This window comes from Sus scrofa, chromosome 1 (genome assembly GCF_000003025.6).
Source record: "Sus scrofa isolate TJ Tabasco breed Duroc chromosome 1, Sscrofa11.1, whole genome shotgun sequence".
Taxonomy (NCBI): Eukaryota; Metazoa; Chordata; class Mammalia; order Artiodactyla; family Suidae; genus Sus; species Sus scrofa.
The window spans coordinates 1,661,444-1,680,017 of record NC_010443.5 but is presented as its reverse complement, the minus strand read 5'-3'; the positions used below and the strand labels follow the sequence as shown (position 1 = coordinate 1,680,017).

The window sequence follows — 18,574 nt, the reverse complement described above, 5'->3', positions numbered from 1 at the left end:
CTGATGTTATCTTAGCGAATCTTCTGTGCGATTTGGGAGAGAGGTAGAGAGAGTACTGGGTGCCCAGTAAATGGCATTTTCAGGGGAAGTACTCATTATAGGAGTCAGCAGTAGAGCTCCAGGGTAGTGTAGCTACACCGGATGCTGTTTAACGTACCTACTTGGACAGCTGGTTCTGCATTGTTAAGACAGCCGGCAGCTACGTGGTACTTGCGCTGATTTGGTTATTGGGTTGGTGTGTCCAGTCCCCGTGAAAGAGGAAAACAGCCAAGTACAGCTTTTCTCTGCTCTCACTTTAAATTGTCTCATTTTAAAGGCGAAGGTGAACTTTTAGAACTTTGCTTACCCTAAGGGCCCAGCCCTTGACTTCACCAAAACCACTCTTGTCTCAGGCGCCCGTGGCCTTCAAGCTGCCAGTGACCTTCCAGCTGCCAGATCCAGACCTCATTTCTTGACCCTCTGATCCTGACACAGCGGTTGGTGACATCCTCCTAGAAACACTTTGCCCTGGGCCTGTGGGACTGGCCGCTCTCCTTTGCTGAGTGGGGGGCGCCTCGGGCTTGCCCGAAGACTTCCTCCTCCACGCTGACCCCGCAGCAAGTCTGTCCCCCCCCCAGCCCTCCCCTCTCGGGGGGCGGGGGGGACTTGAGTGCTGACAGGGCCGGGTTTCCGTGGCTAGGCTTGGTCCTTGCTCTGAACTCGGCATGCCCAAGACTGAGTTCTGATCTCCCCGGTGCCCCATGTCTGTGTCTCCTGCAGCCCGCCCGTCTGCGTGGCATCTGCTGGTCAGGTTCTCCTTGCTTCTGCCCCCCCGACACTTTCATGCTTTCTTTGGCCCAAACCTCATATCTAATCAGCCCATCAGCAGATTCTGGCAGCTCTGCCTTCAGAGTATTTTCCTGTTCTCTCCACTTCTCAGCATCTCTCCTGGCTACTGGCCCAGTCCAGGCCACCCCCATCTCTCATCTGGCTTGTTCTAGCAACCTCTTTTTTCCTCTCCCATTGTCTCCCTTTGCCCGTTTGCCGTCTGGCTCCCATGGAGAGATCCACGCATAAACCTTTGGTTGAATAGTAGCCTGTTCTGCTCAGGCCTCGGGTGGCTTTGGCGTCACCCAGAGCACTCTGGCCTGCACAGCCCGCACGCCTTCCTGTCGCGTTCCGCTCTAGCTCACCGCTCCCGCTCCTTCTCTGACGTGCCAGCCAGGCCTCACCTTGGGGTCTTGTACTTGTTCCTTCTGCTTTACTCAGTCCTTCTTGTGTCGCGTCTGTCATCGTTGTGTAGCTCTCCGGTAGATGACAAGTTCTGTGACAACAGAGCTGCTCTTATCCCGGTGCCTGGAGTCAGAGAAGCATCGGAGGAGGGGAGGACAATGGTGATGACGTAGCTGCCAAGAAAGACGGTCATCCTGGAGGCTTAATGTCGGTTCTGAGGCGTCTTTGGCTCCTAAATTACAGTTTTCATTTCTTTTTAAAACATTTATTATAGGAGTTCCCACTGTGGCACATCAGGTTAAGGACCCAGCGTTGTTTCTGTGTGGGTTCAATCCCTGACCCTGCACAGTGGGTTAAAGGATCTCCTGTTGCCACAGCTGTGGTGTAGGTTGCAGCTGTGGCTTGGATTTGATTCCTGGCCCAGGAACTCCCATGTGCCTCGGATGTGGCCACTAAAAAAAGACGCAACAAAAAAACTATTTATTACATCTTGCTGTGGCTGTGGTCTAGGCCGGAACATCCATATGCCACAGGTGCGGCCCTAAAAAGACAAAAAAACCCAAAACAAAAACCCTCCGTATTATAGATGGTGCTTCATATGACAGAGTGTTCATGTTTTAGTGCAGATCTAAAACTTGAGCGGCCAGTGCGCCCTGCTCTGGCTGGGAACTGCGCTGTGTCCCAGCCTGGCGGTTCTGACCTGCGGCGTGGTTTGTGGGCTCTTCCGTGTGGACGGTTCTCTCCCGGCGCAGCCTTTCCTTGTCTGGAGAACGGCTCCTGGGAGCCGTGAGCACCTTTGGCCTGAGGACAGGCTCCCCGCGGACCCAGGGCTCCACGGCTGCGGCCCGGGCCCTCGCTGTGGGGTGGCTCCCCCGGGCGGCCCGGCTTCCCCCCCACCCCCGCCTTGACGAGCGCCGCCGCCGTGGTCACCCCCACACACTGCGGCCTGTTGCTCCCCTGAGTCCCCAGAGCGCAGGCACGACCCTCTTCTGGGTCTCTTTCCGCCGAGGGAGGCCCACGCGCGTGCGGAACCCACAGAGCCAGAGCGGACCCGGTGGCTCAGAGTCCGTTCTGTGTTGCACTGCTCTGCCCCTGTCGGGCCGGTGGGGTGTCGTGGGTTCCCTTGGAGGCGAGGGCTCAGAGAGAAGGTACGCGGCGTGGACGGCCGGCTCAGAACCGCCCCGGGTCTCGAGGAGCACGTGGTGCCCAGCTCAGGTCCCAGATGGCATTGCCAGCTTCCGAATCTCCTACCTCCTCCGTGTCTCGGAATGTTTGTAAGCCGAAAGGTAGGACACAGCCGCTGTTCATAGCAAGCTGATTTCCGTGAGTGACCAGGCTTTCTTATGTTTACGGCCATTCCGATTTTTTCTTTGAATTACCTGTTTATGTATTTTGTCCACTTCTTTCCCATTGGCCTATTTGGCTTTTTCTCCTTGGTTTGTAGGAAATAAATTCAGAGTACTAATCTTGCATACATTATGTTTTGCAAATATGTTTTTTGTTTATAGTTTTTTCCTTTTTATAATGTCTTGTCACATAGATTTTAAAACTTTTGAAATGTAATTGGGTTCATAAGTTTTCCTTAAACTTTCTTATTTTTAGGGCTGTACCTGCAGCACGTGGAAGTTCCCAGGCTAGGGCTTGAATTGGTGCTACAGCTGCCGGCCAGCACCACAGCTATAGAAACGCCAGATCTGAGCCACATCTGCGACCTACACCACAGCTCAGGCAACGCCGGATCCTTAACCTGCTGAGCGAGGCCGCAGATTGAACCCGCATCCTCATGGATACTGGTCGGGTTCATTACTTCTAAGCCACAATGGGAACTCCCCTTAAACTTTTTAAATATCTTTTTCCTCTTGTTTGATGAATATGCCCCATGTTTTATTCTTAAAGTTTTATGGTTTATTACATTTGGGTATTTACTCCAACTGGGGTTTCTTTGCCGTGGGGTATACCCCACCCCACCCTACCACTCCCCCAGTTAGAGCCCAGTGCCCCAGGGCTGGTTATTGAGGATTCCATTCCATAACCATGTTTTTCTGGCTTTCCTGTTTGGATTTCTCTTTCTTTTTTATTAACTCAGTGTATTTAAGAGAATGTTTATTTTGCGTTATCTGTCCTGTGGTCAGAATGCCTACTGATGGTTTAGTCTGCATTTTGCTGGAGCTGGAAGGGTTACAGGCTTCTTTTCTACAACAGGGTACGAGGCACTTTTGCTTAGTGGTTAAAAGCCGGCCTGTTGTTCACATCTGCCTGTGTAAGAATTCTGACCCGTGGTTGCTGGCTGGTCATGTGACTTTCTTTGACCGGCTCAGAGAGGAAAGTGGCAGGACCCTCCCAGGGTTGTTGTCGGAGCTGAAGTAGGTGGCATAAAGCCCAGGATGGGTGTGTTCCTTCCGAACCCGAGAAGCCCTCTGGGATGGACACCTGGGGGCTTTTGCCGTTGGGGTTTCTTATCGTCATCGTCACTTGTGTTCCCTCCCTTTCCCGGCCGTGGTGCTTTGCTCCTGCAGGAACCCTCCCTGCTGGTGTCCGGACAGAGGTTGAGGCCTGTTTGTGTAGCCCGGTACCAGTCGATGCTGCTGCTCCTTGGGTCCGGTTGCGGGGAGTAGTGTATGTCTCAGGGTCTCTGCATTCTGTATCTTAAATTGAAACAAATTCTCATTTGTTACTGTTTCTGATTTTTGTCTAGAAATAGTAATATCTTCTCCAAAAGATATAGTGTAACTTTATATATAAAAAGAGTCAGTGATTTTTGAGATTTTCATTTCATAGAACCTAACACTTTTAATTATATTTCTGTGTCTGCCTTTGAGATCATGCCTATGATATATTTCAATAATCATCTAAAGAATTTATTCCAGAATGTACTTTTTTTAGTCTATACATGTTTGTGTTATAGTTAAACGTCCCGCATGTCTGGAATGTTTATTTTCAGTGTGGAAGAGTCTGGAATGGAGCTGAAAGTGTTCTTTTGGTGAGCAGGATGAGACTCTGCCTCAGTGGTTGCTGCTTTTCATGATCGTTCTCTAGCACAGTTGTGTTAGGAGCACGTCTCCGCTGAGCAGGGAGCGCTTCTCCTCAGTGTCGCTTTGCCCTTCGGTGCGCCTTTTCTAGACGAGTGCTGTTGAAAGCCCCCCCCCCCCCCCGCCTCTGAACAGCCAGAATCCCTGTGCTGGGTTTATGCAACTTAGCGTTCTGTTTTTCTCCTGCCTGGTACCAAGTGACATTCCAGTCTGCTGTGGTCATCTGATAGTGAAGCAGGAAGTGCAGTCAGGAGGTGCTGGTTGGCACCAGGTATGCATTTTAAGATCGCTCAGCACACCAAGGGAGAGAAGGCTGGATATTGTACCGAAACAGAGTATTTTGCCTTCTTCGTAAACCCCAGCTGTGAGGCTTTAATGCTCATGTCACTGCTCTCGCAGCCTGTACCCCCAAACTCCTCTCTCTCTCGTTTCTTCTCTCCACCTCTGTCCCAACGCCATTCAGCTGTCTTAGACAACATAGGAAGGCCTTAAGATGTGGAGGGATATGCCTGTGTTTGTTTTGCTTGCTTGCTTTTTTTTTTTTTTTTTTTTTAACTTTTTAAGGCCGCAGGTGCAGCGTATGGAAGTTCCCAGACTAGAGGTCGAAGCGGAGCTACAGCTGCTGGCCTGCGCCACAGCCACAGCAACCGGGGATCTGAGCCCCACCTGTAACCTACACCGAAGCTCCTGGCAGCGCCGGATCTTAACCCACAGAGTGAGGCCAAGGGATCGAACCCGCGTAGGCATGGATACTAGTTGGTTACCACTGAGCCACGATGGGAACGCCCTGCCTGTGTTTCAGAATGTACTTGTATTTGTTCACTACTGCAGTACTGCAGTAGAGATCTGAAGATACTGTTTAATTTAGTAAGTTACTTGAGGTTTTTTTTTAATCAAAATAAGTTGAATACTGTGAATTCAGATTTTTTATATTAAAAAGATACAGAGGGAAGCATTTTGACTGTGAGAAGCTTAGTATCAGCTGCCATGGTTTGAGTATTTGCTTCCATATGAAAGTTACGGTACATACAATAAACGACAGTCTACTGATTTGTGTATATACTTTGTGTGGTGCGTGACCCTTGTTCAAATTTAGAAACTATTAAAATTTTTCGCATACTTAAGACTCAGGGCAGATATAAGGAGCAGGTTTTAAAAGGGTATTCCCTGGTTTCGTCTTTCTGGATTTTCTTTTAGACGTCATGAGACTGAGGCAGGGTCAGGGACGCGGTTATTTTCTTTAAACAAGAAGACATTTCAAAATTTTATCTGTGTTGATTTGGTTACAGTCAGAGTTTTGGAAATGATTTGGACTTTTGGACATGAATTTCTGAAATAGAATTATGACTTATGAATGATGAGCAGTCCTGCTTTTCTACAAAGCTTAACATCTTGCATTTTTCATGTACCTACAGACTTGTAATTTATGCTCCGTTGTTGTTTGCCTTTTTTTCTTTGTCTTGCTGGGATAGGATTATGAACCTTTCACACTAGTTCTGCTTTGTATGTGCGCACTTGAGAATTTGTGGGTGGGAAGTGGCGTTCATCATCTGGTGCCTGTTTGTGGCAGGTGCTTTTACATACCGCACATGGTGTGGTGCCCACAAGACCCCGTGAAATCAGTAGCAACCTTTTCATTTTGTGGATGGGACGTGCGAGATTCCCGTGTCTTACCCAAGCTGTGTGCTTATTATAAGTGAAAGTACTGGGATTGTAACCCAGGTCAGACCCTTTCTCACTGTCGGCCACACCCTTGCTGTTTGCTCAGTGTGAGCCGGGTGTTGGCCCCTGATGTTAATTCATTGTCTGTCTACTGAATCAAATTCCTTTTATTTTTCCAGAGTCTCTGTATTTTTATGAAGATAGGTGTATTTTATATTTAATAATTAGTTTGTAGTTATAACTTTTCATTTTTTTAACTGGGAAAATTTCAAATATAGATCCAGCTGGTTTGTATCTGTTCCCTGGCCAGTCTACACCACAGCCCCAGCAACGCGGGGTCCGAGCCGTGTCTGCAGCCTACACCACAGCTTGTGGCAATGCAGGATCCTTAACCCGAGAGGCCAGGGATCAGACCTGTGTCCTCATGGATGCTACTCAGGTTCATTACCACTGCGCCATGAGGGAAACTCCTATTTTTGGTTTTCTCATTTCTCTTTATTGTCGTTATGAACTTGAGGATTTTCATGGATTCTGTGCTTCAGTCAGTTGCCGTCATTAGTTTTGCTGGTATTTAAATTGTGCGGATTTGGCCAGGTGCACCTTTTGGTTGGCTAGAGGATTTTATTTGAGAAGTTTTTGGGGAAACTTGTGGTTTTCTGGCATAACAAGGCATCCCAAACTCATTGTGTCCATCTTCTGGCCAAGACCCGGTCAAACCATTTCTCCAACGAGCGCTGGTTCCTTTGAGTGGAGAAGAGTATTCCGAGGCTGCAGTCTGTGCTAGAGAGGCTTGTTACCACAGCTTGTCTTTCGCTTCAAAGCCTTTTCAGTGGAAAGAGTTACTTACTTTGGGGGCCAGGGCGGGGGGAGTCCATGACTTTCAGTGATGTTTCCAATTCAGATTTGGCCCTACTGGGTTTATGCATACTTCCTTAGATTTTTAAAAAATACCCTTTATATCGAAAATTGTGTTTTTGTAACTGTATTACACGGTGTTTGCTCATCCTATCATGTAGTTAGTATATCATACATAAGACTGACAATAGGGCTTTGGAGTAAATATTAGTATTTTTTGCAAGATAAGGGATCCTTAGAATAGAGTCTCTACTGGGAACATAAAGAGTTCTGAGATCACTTAAAAACAAGCTTTTTTCGTACGGCAGTGTGACTAACTTGCCGTATTAAATTAGGCATTAATTTGTTTTCGAAGTTTAGTGTTTGCTTTCAGTTAAAATTTAATTTTTATTACTTAGAATAATCACACAGTTGCAAAGTTGAAGCTGTGTAATGAAGCACATTTTGAAAGGCTTTGCTTCTGACTTTTATTACATTCTGGTTTATTCGCTTCAAGGAAGGTTTCCTTCTGCAGGTGTGATAGAGGGCGTGTGTGTGTCTCCTGCTCTTTGAGTAAAAGGTGCTCGCCTTGGGTGCTGTCGGGTTCTTGCTTCTTCACTCGGCCGGGCCGTGTCCCGCGCGTGTCGCAGCGTGAGGAGCGCCTTCATTTCTGCTAAAGGCAGCAGTTTATTCCCTTACATGGAGGGACCAGAGTTCACCCAGCCAGCATCCCTTGCTGCATCAGTTCCAAGCTTTTGCTGTTCTGGACAGTGGTGCCGCCGCGAGTGACTGCCGTGTGTCTTTGGGGCAGATCCTCAGAAGTGGACTGGCTGAGTCAAAATGTACGAGGATATTTCATTTTGCCAAATACTGTCACAGTTCTGCTCCGTGGGCAAGTGCCTGCTTTTTTGTTTTTTGCCAGCTCCGCAAATAGAGGATGTGGTCAAACTTAGAGATTTTTACCAATGTGACTGAGAAATGGCATCTTATTACCTTGTTCCTTGTTCGGAAGTGTTTTTTTTATCTTTAGTGAGGTGGCTCACCCTTTTTTATTATTTGAGCATAGTCACCTCTTTGTGAACTGCATGTTGAGATTTTTTTGGCCATCTTTAGATGGGTTCTTTTCTTCTCACACTATAGAGACCCTCTATATTAGAGTGATTATATTTCTTTCTGTCACGTAAGTTGGAAATATTTTTCCCTCAGTTTGTCTCTTGTCCTTGTGACTTCTTGTGTGCTTTTTTCCTTTTTGCCAAACAGAAGTTTATTTGTATGTAGTCATGTGTATTACCGTTTCTTAAATTGCTTTATGATGACACGTACTTTTTGAAGTGTGGGCTTCCTTAAAGGTGTTTATGTGGCAGGCAGTACAAGCTTGAAAAGCAGCCTGTGGACCGTGCTGCCACCGTGAAGGGACGCTGTTCGTGGACGTGCTCTCCGCGATCCTGGTGAGACCGAAGGGCAGCCCCGCCCTGGGGTTGGAGGCTCAGCGAGTGCATCCCAGGAACCAGCCTGGCTCCGTCGACGCGTGGTCCGCCTCAGTGGCTGTGTGCTGATGAGAGGCGAGGCTGCCAGTCCGCGGGTCTGGAGGAGCCTCCGTCCGAATGCTCATGGCCTTTGTCGGGGGTTCAGCCGTGTCTTCCGTCAGGTTCTTCTGTTTAAGGACTGGATCTGAGTACCGTCGAGATGAACGCGCAGCCAGGTGACTAGTTGTCGTCCAAGGCTGTAAACGGCAGAGGAGTGCCAAGGTGGGGAGACGGCATGTGGTGACCTACCATGGAAATGACTCAAGAATTGTCATTTTACTGTCATGCGAAGCAACAACACGAGGTTGTCACCAGCGAGCTAATGTGATCTTAAATTGCATTAATTACAGGGAAAGTATTCGAATCAGTGGGTTAGGCACCGCTGAAGTTCTGTGATCAAGTCTGGCACCTTTCAGGCCAGGAGGGTAGAGCACAAGTGTGCTGAAGAAAGGAGTGAAGGCCCCGGAGCCACGTCCCAGGACGAGGGCATCGGGGGAGCGGGAACTGGAGCGGCGCTCTGGAGGGGCACTAGCCTTGGTCTGGCTGTGGTGCCCCCCCTGGGCGCTTTCGCCCCCTGGGGCACATGCACAGATCTGGAGACCTTTTGGTCGTCCCAGCTGTGTCTGGCGGAGAGATTGATGTTCCAGGCCTCCCACAGTGCATCACGCTCCTCCCAGCACAGCTGAAGCTCCAGCCCAGGTGCCACAGGAAGCCCCTTTGTCACTCCAAACCGGTTTACTGTGACCGTGGTCAGAAAAGCCCAGGGCACATACGCGGTGTACCTGGAGCTGACTCATGGGCCCGGCCTGCCGGTGCCCCAGCCCAGAGGGCCCTGTGCCTCGTAGACGTCTACGCTGCTCTGTTCCGTTTCATTAATGGGTAGAAAAGGACGACTGTTCACAAACCACGGTTTGAACCTGAGTGATAGCAGTTGATAAGACCAAGCCTGTTGGTGAAGCACTGTGAGATGGATCTGGTTTTGTGTGAGACCGTGCTTCCTGCTCTCCAGCTCTACCCAGAAAGGTGCTGGTGGTGACTTTATCATCACGGGAGCTATAGGGGTTCTGTTTTTATTTCTTTATTTCTTTATTTCTTTCTTTTTGCTCTTCAGGGCCGCACCTGCGGCACATGGAGGTTCCCGGGCCAGGGGTCGAATCAGAGCTATACCTGCTGGCCTACACCACAGCCACAGCAATGCAGGATCTGAGCTGCATCTGCAACCTACACCACAGCTCATGGCAACCCTGGATCCTTAACCCACTGAGTGAGGACAGGGATCGAACCTGCAACCTCATGGTTCCTGGTCGGATTTGTTAACCATTGCGCCACCACGGGAACGCCTGTTACAGGGTTCTTAATTTGAGGCCTATAAATAGATTCTCTGGGTTTTTGAAGTTGGATGAGAAGAGTGTTACATCTTAATTTTCAGTAAGTAAATTTTTATTATCTCTAACTGAAATTTAGCATCTGCTTCATTTGTGAGTTTATATTCATATCTACTTCAGAATTAGAGCTGTCGAACTTTAAATGCATAAAATCAGACCTAGATCTTATTTTAACATGTTGGTAAAGATCCCTCAGGGCGTTTCCCTGGTGGCTCTGCGAACCCAATCTGACTAGTATCCCTGAGGACACAGGTTCCATCCCCTGGCCTTGCGCAGTGGGTGAAGGATCCGGTGTTGCCCTTAGCTGTGGTGTAGGTCGCAGATGTGGCTTGGATCTGGTGATGTGGCTGTGGCAGCCACGGCTCTGATTCAGCCCCTAGCCTGGGAATCTCCGTATGCCATGGGTGCGGCCCTGAAAAGACCAAAACAAACCCCTTCTATTAATTACCGTATCAGATTTTAAAAGTATTTTAATAACTGTATTTTGCTAATGTGATTGTTCACCTTGTAATCCTTTGCCTTTTACTTACGCATTTAAATTCTTATTCTGAAAACAGTTGGAGAGACTTCACCAGACCAGCAAAAGCTGGGTATAACCCCTGGGCTAGACAGGTGTCTTTTAGGGTTGTTTTCATTTACATTTGTGTATTTATACTGTACATTCGTACAATTGTAGTAGTTAACGATTAGAGGAGTTGCCTTGTGGCACAGTGGGTTAAGGATTGTCACTGCAACGGCTTGGGTCTCAATTGTGGCATGGGTTCCATCCTTCGCCCAGAAACTTCCGTATGCCACAGGCGGGGCCAAAAAAAAAAGATGACAATAGAAATAAAACATAATCTTTAGTCTCAAATGTGATTATTGCTTTTGTCATGTGGGTTTAATTTATTCTTAAGCTTTTTTTTTTTTTTTTTTTTTGTCTTTTTGCTATTTCTTTGGGCCGCTCCCGCGGCATATGGAGGTTCCCAGGCTAGGGGTCGAATCGGAGCTGTAGCCACCGGCCTACGCCAGAGCCACAGCAACGCGGGATCCGAGCCGCGTCTGCAACCTACACCACAGCTCACGGCAACGCAGATCGTTAACCCACTGAGCAAGGGCAGGGACCGAACCCGCAACCTCATGGCTCCTCGTCAGATTCGTTAACCACTGCGCCACGACGGGAACTCCCTATTCTTAAGCATTTTTCACATCCCCAGCGTATGTGTATGTGGTAGCTATTCAGAGAGATTGAAAAACGTGAAGAGAACCGAGGGGGAGGTTCGACCTGTCCATCTCCTCGTAAGGCGCCTGAGCGTTGGGTGGCCTGAGTCCGTGGCGTCTCAGGGCAAGCGGACTTCCTCTGCCTTGGAGGGCCGGTGGCCCGCCCGCAGGGCTGCCCGCAGGGCCCAGGGGGTGGTGACGCGGATCAAGCCGGCAGTTATCGCTGAGGCTCTGGCAACACAGGCTGGCTCATTGCTTTTCTCAGAGGCTGCTTTCTGGCAGAGAATTGTTTTCTTTATAACGTCTGGGCAGTCGGATGCTGGATGGGTGTTCGTTAGAGTCGTCGAAGGGAGGCCTGCGTGTGTCCCCTCCGTGGGCGCCTGTGGCAGCTCAGCGCTTTAGTCCAAACGGCGCGCCCGTCCCGGAAAGGAGCCGGGCCCCGCTGTCGGCGCCCTTGCTCTTCTCGGCGGGGCAGCTGGCGGGCGGCGGCCGGGGACGCGGCGGCCTCACGTCCGACAGGTGTGCCTTGTGATGTGTTAGCCATTGTGGCTTTGTTTTCAGACCAAAAATTCAGTGGAATCGGTGTGTTATAAAGACCAAACACACCCGCGCAGGTGTGGAGCAGACTCTTCCTCGCCGAGAGTGTTTGCGCTCGAATTATTCTGCGGGCTCGTTTATAAAAGTTTTAGGTAATGAAATGCCTGTAATTTAAAAAAGTGGTTTAAAATAGTTAATAGAAGTTGAAAAAATGTTACAAGATTCCAAAAGCCCACATTCAAGTATCGCTTCCATTCTCTACCTCAGCTGTTCACATCAGTGGTGCTACTGTTTTTAACGCCAGCCCGTGGTTGTAGGCACTGCTGACGTGTCTGTTTTGAAGGCCCAGCTGCATTTTTTCTTAATGTTTTGCACGCTTTTGGAGGCATCAGCTTGGGAATAAATTGTCTCCGTGACTGAGTGTCTCCTCCTCCGACCTATTTGAAAGTAGCCTTGTTTTGCTACAGGCTTGGAAAGGGATTTCAAATAAATACTGAGCGCGGTGAGAGGAATGGTGACTGGAGCGTGGTTGACCTGGTTTATTCAGGCTTTAGAGCAAATGGTTCGGATTCGCTTGAGCAGAAGGAGGTTTGGCGTTGCCCTGGTGACTCTCGGCCGGTTTGGATAAGAAGACCGATTGATGGTCAGTTTCCCTAACCGAGGAGATAGCCCGTCGTTAGCCTGGGCGCCCCGCCGTGGCTCCGTGGTGTGTAGCTTCCCGGGGGGGCTTCCCTCTTTCTGTGCCTCGCGTTCCTTCTGAGGAACGTTAAGATAGTTTCCTGTAGAGTCGCGATGCGACGCGACCCCAGGCAGTGTTCCGTTTCCGTTGCAGTCCTCGTTGGTGACCGTGTTTCTGGGGGAGAGGTTTATGCGAAGGTGCACATAGGCTTTCGGGAGAGAAGGGCGGTGTTTCCTGTCCGGAAAGGCAGCCCGAAAGGAGAGCAGCCAGCGACGGTCGCGCGTCTCCTCCTTCCCTCGGCGGTAAAGGCAAAGGGCCCCGAGCCCCGGCTGATTGAAGTGGCTCCGCGTGGTCACTGCCCCTGCTGCCAAGGCCTTTCCTCCCGAAACGCGCCCCAGCACCTCGGCCCTTAGATCTGGGAGGCCCTGCCGCCGTGTTTTACTGTAGATGTTTTCTCTTGAAAATGCGTCGCCAGCATGAAGGAGGGCATCTTTTTAAGAACACAGTTGTCTTTAGAAAATTACCACCCCGCCGGCTGCTGGTCGTCAGAACACCAGCTCTGTCGCCGAGCCCTCGGGGCGGTGTGTGGCAAATGCAGAGTTCTCTTCTCCAGAGTTCCTGGCAGGTGAGCCTGGACAGCCACCGCTGGGGGCATCAGATAGAGTCCTTGGAAGTTCTGACTCCCGGTGGTTTGTGTGTGTGTGTGCTGGAGACCAGGGAGGACCCAGAGGCCTGCGTGAAAGGCCCTCGTCCCCGCCGGCCGTAGCCAGGGTGGAGGCTGGGCCCTGGCTGCCGTGCTCCCGCCTCTTAGGCTGGGGAGACTTGTGCTCACGTGGCTGTTAACTGACCCTCACAGGTGCAGCTCTCCTGTTGAGGTGCCCGCTCTCGTGTCCTGCTCCGCGACCCCAGGTGTCCCTGCGTGGGGCAGTGCCAGGCACGTACATCCTGCCTGCCTGGTGCCCATGGGCTCCTCTGCCTGTGGTGAGGAAAACCCTTTGGGTGGTGAGCGACGGTTGAAGAGAAGGCTCCGAGCACGGGCTTCAGGCTGGGGCAGGTGCCGGCTACCTGTGCTGTGCGATTGCCACGAAGTGCCTAACCTCGCTGGACCTGCCTTTCATCTTCCCCTGGGCAGTGGGGAGGGGACTAGGACCTGCCTCTCCGTTTGGGGAATTCAGGGCTGATCCCTCAGCACCTGCACGTGGCAGCCTTAATACGTACATGTTACTTAGGGCCGCTGCTGTGTGTTCGTCTGGTCGCTGCATGCCCGTGTCTAGGTTCAGGGACTTTATTTTCTCAGTCTTCCTGGGTTGAGTACAGTTCTGTGGATTTATTCATACTGGCCCAAATTAGCTGAATATTCTAATAATGCATTAGAATGCTGATGTACTAAGGGACTCTTCTGGTGACAGCTGTCCTCAGGTGTCCTGTGGGTGTCGAGGTCACCCGGCAAACCAAATCTGTAGGTATCGATGAACACTCAGTGCAAATGAGATCAAATCAAAGAGCGTTTTTATAGGCTACTTTATTTAGGTTTGGCAGAACTTGGAGAATTGTCTCCCAAAACATCGGTGGAGGAGTTCCTGTTGTGGCTCAGTGAGTTAAGAACCAGGCATAGTGTCGTGAGGACGCAGGTTCAGTCCCTGGCCTCGCTCAGTGGGTTAAGGATCCGGCGTCGCTCTGAGCTGTGGCGTTGGTCGCACAGGCAGCTGGGATCCAGGATTGCCGTGGCTGTGGCGCAGGCTGGCTGCTGCAGCTCCAATGTGACCATAGCTGGGGAACTTCCATGTGCCCTGGGTGCGGCTCTAAAAAGACAAAAAACAAGAAGACCCCAAATGTTAGCACGTCTCTGAGACAGGCCTGCTGTGGCCTGCTCGGAACGCTCGATCTGACCCGAGGTTTCCTTTTTTCCCCACTGATCTCGACGTGTTCTGCAGGGTCCGAAGCTGAAATGGCTCGGTGCAGAGCTGCACTGCTTGTGGTTCCCTCTTACTGCGCAGGGTAGCGGCGTGCGCCTGAGGGGTGCCCGGGAGGCTGGGCAGGGCTCAAGGACAGTACCCTCCTTTGCGGACCTGCCTTTATTGGTTCCCTTGGGCTCTGTCTTCTTGCTGAGCAGGGCCCCCTCCCAGCCACAGAGGCGCCCCTGTTTCTTCACGGCCTGCTGGTGCGGAACTGCCTGTTGATGATTCTCAGAGCAGCTGGTGCTCTCGTGTCTTGGGGGCCTGTAGGTGTGTCTGGTCACAAGTGATGTGGAAACTCCGCTTCCTGAGCGAGGTGATAGGGTCCTGCGGAGGTTACTGTGCAGAGGATAAGGTGAGCCTCTGGCGGAGGCGATCGGGGTGGCCGTGGGGGAAGGGCAGACCCTGGGGTGCTCAGCGCTGAGGTGAAGGGACGAAGCTGCAGGCCGATGTTGGTCCTCGCAGGTGCTGTCTGCCAGCCTGGCGGGGGTGGCGGGTTGGGAGCGCACCCTGCGTGACTGCAGGGCGGGACCAGGAGGAAGTGCCCAGCGGGCTGCAGCTTTCGTGCTCAGGAGCAGCTCACCCGCATGGTCACCCCATGGCTTTTTAGGGGGGCCGGTCCAACAGGGAGCCGGAGCTACGCGCACAGACTAGGAAGAGCCAAGGGACATCGCTGTCACGGTGCAGCGCCGTAGGCTTTGCCAGACCTCACCCGTGGCCACGGCTACGGCCACCCAGAGTCTGCGGACCGGCGGGTCCTTCTGCCGTACGTGCTCACTTTGCCCGCGTTGTCCCCTGGGCAGTGGGCAGAGCCTGGGCGAGCTCGGTGAAGCCTTCAGGGCCAGAAAGTGCCTTAGGGTCTCATTTTCCCGTTTAACTTCCAGACAGTTACACAGTTCACCCCATTCTAATCCCCACTTTCCTGCCTTTCTTCAAATGATTCCTTGTCCCTGATTTTCAGCAAAGGCTGGGCTAGTGGATCGAAGTGGATGCAGATTGAACGGAGGGTCTGAGGGCCGCAGGAGGGGAGGGCCTTGACCTCAGAATGAGTGGCCAGGAAGAGAGCCAGGAGTGACTAGCTGGCTTGGTTGACAAGACTAGGGTGGGTTCTGGGTGTGTTTTGAAGATGGAGCCGCTGTGAAAAGTGAGAGAAGGCAGCGGGAGGAGGGCTCTGGCCGAGGCTTCTGTGTTGGAACCCCGGGGCCGGACGTGCCCCCGGAACGGTGTGGGAGCTATGCTTGGCTCTGTGGAACAGGAAAGGACAGGGGCCGCAGGGGCTGGACCCCCCACCACCACCACCACCCCGCCTCCTCTCCGCTGCAGTAGCGCCAGCCTGCAGGCTGGGACTCCTGAGGCTTCCGAGAGTCACTACGTAAGCTGTTGTCACCGATTATGCAGGAAAATAGCCCCTGGGCTTCATCTTTGGGTACCATGCCACTGGATTCTTCTCTAGACGTAAGCTTTTAAGAAAAACCTACATTGTGTCTGTTGATTTGGGCAAATGTACCTATTGAAAATTAGTTACAATTATATTCTGCAAACATTAAGAGTTTCCATTTATTCACGTGCATAGTAGGCCCGGGGCTAGCATTTCCCCTCTGCTTTTAGTACAGTCTCTTCATGTGGGCTTTGGAATCTCAGGACGCGACCGGGCCTCAGGGCCAGCTGGGCAGGGACTTTGATGGTCAGTGGGTCTGGGTTTTAATTCTGGATTTGCTACGTAACTGTGAGCAAGATCCTCAAACTTTGTGAATTTTAGTGACCTGATCTTGGGAGTAGGGTTTAATGGTAGCATCTACGTAACTGGGTCGTCGTAAGGACCTGTAAAAGGATGCCCATCTGGCTGTGCTGGCCTGGGCCGCTCCACAGCCATCCCTCGAGGAAGTAACATGTCCCGAGTCACATAATTAAACTGGAAGACTTCTTTTTAGGACGTTGTATTCCCCTAAAACATTTCGTGTTTTCTGGGGAGTTCCCGTTGTGGCGCAGTGGTTAAGGAATCCGACTAGGAACCATGAGGTTGCGGGTTCGGTCCCTGGCCTTGCTCAGTGGGTTAAGGATCCCGCGTTGCTGCGGCTGTGGCATTGGCAGGCAGTTGTAGCTCCGATTTGACCCCTAGCCTGGAACCTCCATGTGCCGTGGGAGCAGCCCTAGAAAAAGGCAGAAAGACAAACAAACAAACAAAATCTCGTGTTTTCTTTTTAGGATTTGGAATTCCATGGAGTGATGAGATTTTATTTTCAAGATAAAGCTGCTGGAAACTTTGCAACAAAATGCATTCGGGTCTCTAGTACTGCCACCACTCAGGATGTGATCGAGACGCTGGCCGAGAAGTTCCGGCCGGATATGCGGATGCTCTCGTCCCCCAAGTACTCGCTCTACGAGGTGCACGTCAGCGGAGGTCAGTGTGCAGACGGGGCTTGTGGGCGTGGGGTGCGGGAGCTCCGTCACAGTCCCTTGTCCAGGGGCCCTGCTTTCCTACCGACCTCCTCTTTCTTTTTGGGGGGCGTGCTGGGGGAGCAATCAGCAGGTGGTGAAACTTTTACGTGTCTTTGAAATGTTCTTCTAAGATCTTAGCACATACGTCTGTTGGAAGTCAGAACAAATACATTTTACATACGCTTATTTCTCCAAAGACGAGTAGCATGGTATTTCATAATCAGAAATATCCAGCAGACTTGGCTGTCTTACACATTGGTGACACAGCATGCTACTTAATTTTGGAAAAATATGGGTAACTCCTATGTGTAGATTCTAGTACAGTGAGTTGTAACCCAGTATTTTATGGGTATGGATCACTGATCCTGCTGTGACGTTTTGTAATGTGGAACAATAACGTGATTCTTTGGGAATAATTAGGGAAACTCTCTTCTGTAATTAGTAATTTCTCTTTGTTTTTAAGATTTGAAATATCCTATGTATCAAATGGCAATTTAATTTGGGCTGATTAGAAATGTAGAAATTTAGGGAGTTTCTGTCCCGGCTCAGGGGTTAACGAATCCAAGTAGGAACCATGAGGTTATGGGTTCAATCCCTGGCCTCACTTAGTGGGTTCAGGATCCAGCGTTACCATGAGCTGTGGTGTAGGTCACAGACGCAGCTCGAATCTGGAATTGCTGTGCCTGTGGTGTAGGCCGGCAGCTACAGCTCAGATTAGACCCCTAGCCTGGGAGCCTCCATATGCCGTGGGTGCGGCCCTAGAAAGAAAAAAGACAAAAGCAGAAATTTATAAAATTGTTTATGAGTGCCTTAGAAATACTGAGTCCCCTGTAGAAAACAAAAACAAATTCCAGTGAAAGCAGTAAATGAAGGATTATTTATAGCAGAAACCCAATCTGAACACCTGTTTAAGTTCCAGTGGCAAAACCTGTCTGAAAATATTTCATTTTTCTTAACTTCAAAATGCGCCTTTTTTGGCATGCCTGTTGTGGCTCAGCAGGTTAAGAACCGGACATACTGTCTGTGAGGATGTGGGTTCGATCCCTGGCCTCACTCAGTGGGTTAAGGATCCAGTGTTGCTGTGGCTGTGATGTAGGCCAGCCGCTGCAGCTCCAATTCGACCCCTAGCCGGGAAGCTTCCATATGCCGCAGGTGTAGCCATTTACAAAAAGAAAGAAAGAATTAAAGAAAAAACTACAACTTTCTTCGTACATTTGAAATGGGTTAACTTTTCGTAGTGTGTGAGTCGGGTTGTCACCAAGCGCGTTCCCCCCAGCAGTGCGTAAGGCAGGCCGTCTTTGTCCATCACTCTTGGGAGGGCGAGGCTTATCACCGGTAGAACTGTTCCCAAATCAAGCTTGGCAGGAGCACGTCGTCTCCGTCTTGGATGTTTTTCTCTCCCTTACCTCAGAGTCTTTGCAAATAGCTTGCAGAGAGGAAGAAAGTTCCTGTCACGTGTGGCCCGTCCTCTCTGCCCTGTGCGTCACTGGCGCACCACCCAGTCGGGTCCTGAGACGCTGTCTCAGGTCGACACGTGCGTCTGATTTTTTACATCTTCTGCTCTAGACTTGTGCCCAGTTAAGAAGGAAACCACGTTGCTTGTGGGGGGTGAAAACACGTGGCAGGCGTGTGGAGAGGGAAGCGTCTCCCCGCCTGCGGTGACCGCTAGGCCCGCCCGGCCTCGCCCTCGGCCCCTCGCGCTCTGAGCAGGGCCCTGCAGGTGCCTCCGGAGCCGCCTGGGTGCAGGTTCTCAGCCTTGTTGGGTCCTGGAGCCCTTAGTGTGGCAGCAGATCGTAGCGGCTTCCCTCCAGGCCGTAGGGACTACACGCAACAGCTGCTTCTACTCTGGTTGGACGCAGTCGAGTTCAGTGTTTATGCCCTAACAGCCCGGCGGATGCTTAACAACAGTCTGCAGCAAGTGACAGGGAAACGGAAACGGTCATTCCATTCTTAGCCGCAGTTACTCGCTCCCCGATGGGGGGCTGCCCCTGAGGCCCTGCCCAGCTCACCTCCTGTCCACGGCTGGCAGGCGCCGTGCAAGGCCCAGTTTGACACTAGTGTGACGCCAGCCAGAGGGCTGGTGCCCAGTCCAGCACGGCCAGCAGTACCAGTGGCC

The 18,574-nt window shown here is 51.1% G+C and overlaps 1 protein-coding gene and 1 non-coding gene across 18 annotated transcripts in view; both read left to right on the top strand.

The window, feature by feature from the left end:
• The window catches only part of AFDN (afadin, adherens junction formation factor), a 128,824-nt gene that overhangs the window by 18,458 nt on the left and 91,792 nt on the right, over positions 1-18,574 (top strand). For all 17 annotated transcript variants that reach the window (XM_021085839.1, XM_021085815.1, XM_021085803.1 and 14 more), the window contains one exon: positions 16,225-16,420. In XM_021085839.1, coding sequence (XP_020941498.1) covers positions 16,225-16,420 — 196 coding nt within the window. Of the gene's footprint in view, positions 1-16,224; positions 16,421-18,574 lie in introns of those variants that run through there.
• Positions 14,375-14,450, top strand: MIR9824 (microRNA 9824). Its single transcript, NR_128509.1, has one exon. It is a non-coding gene; the product is annotated as a microRNA 9824 (primary transcript).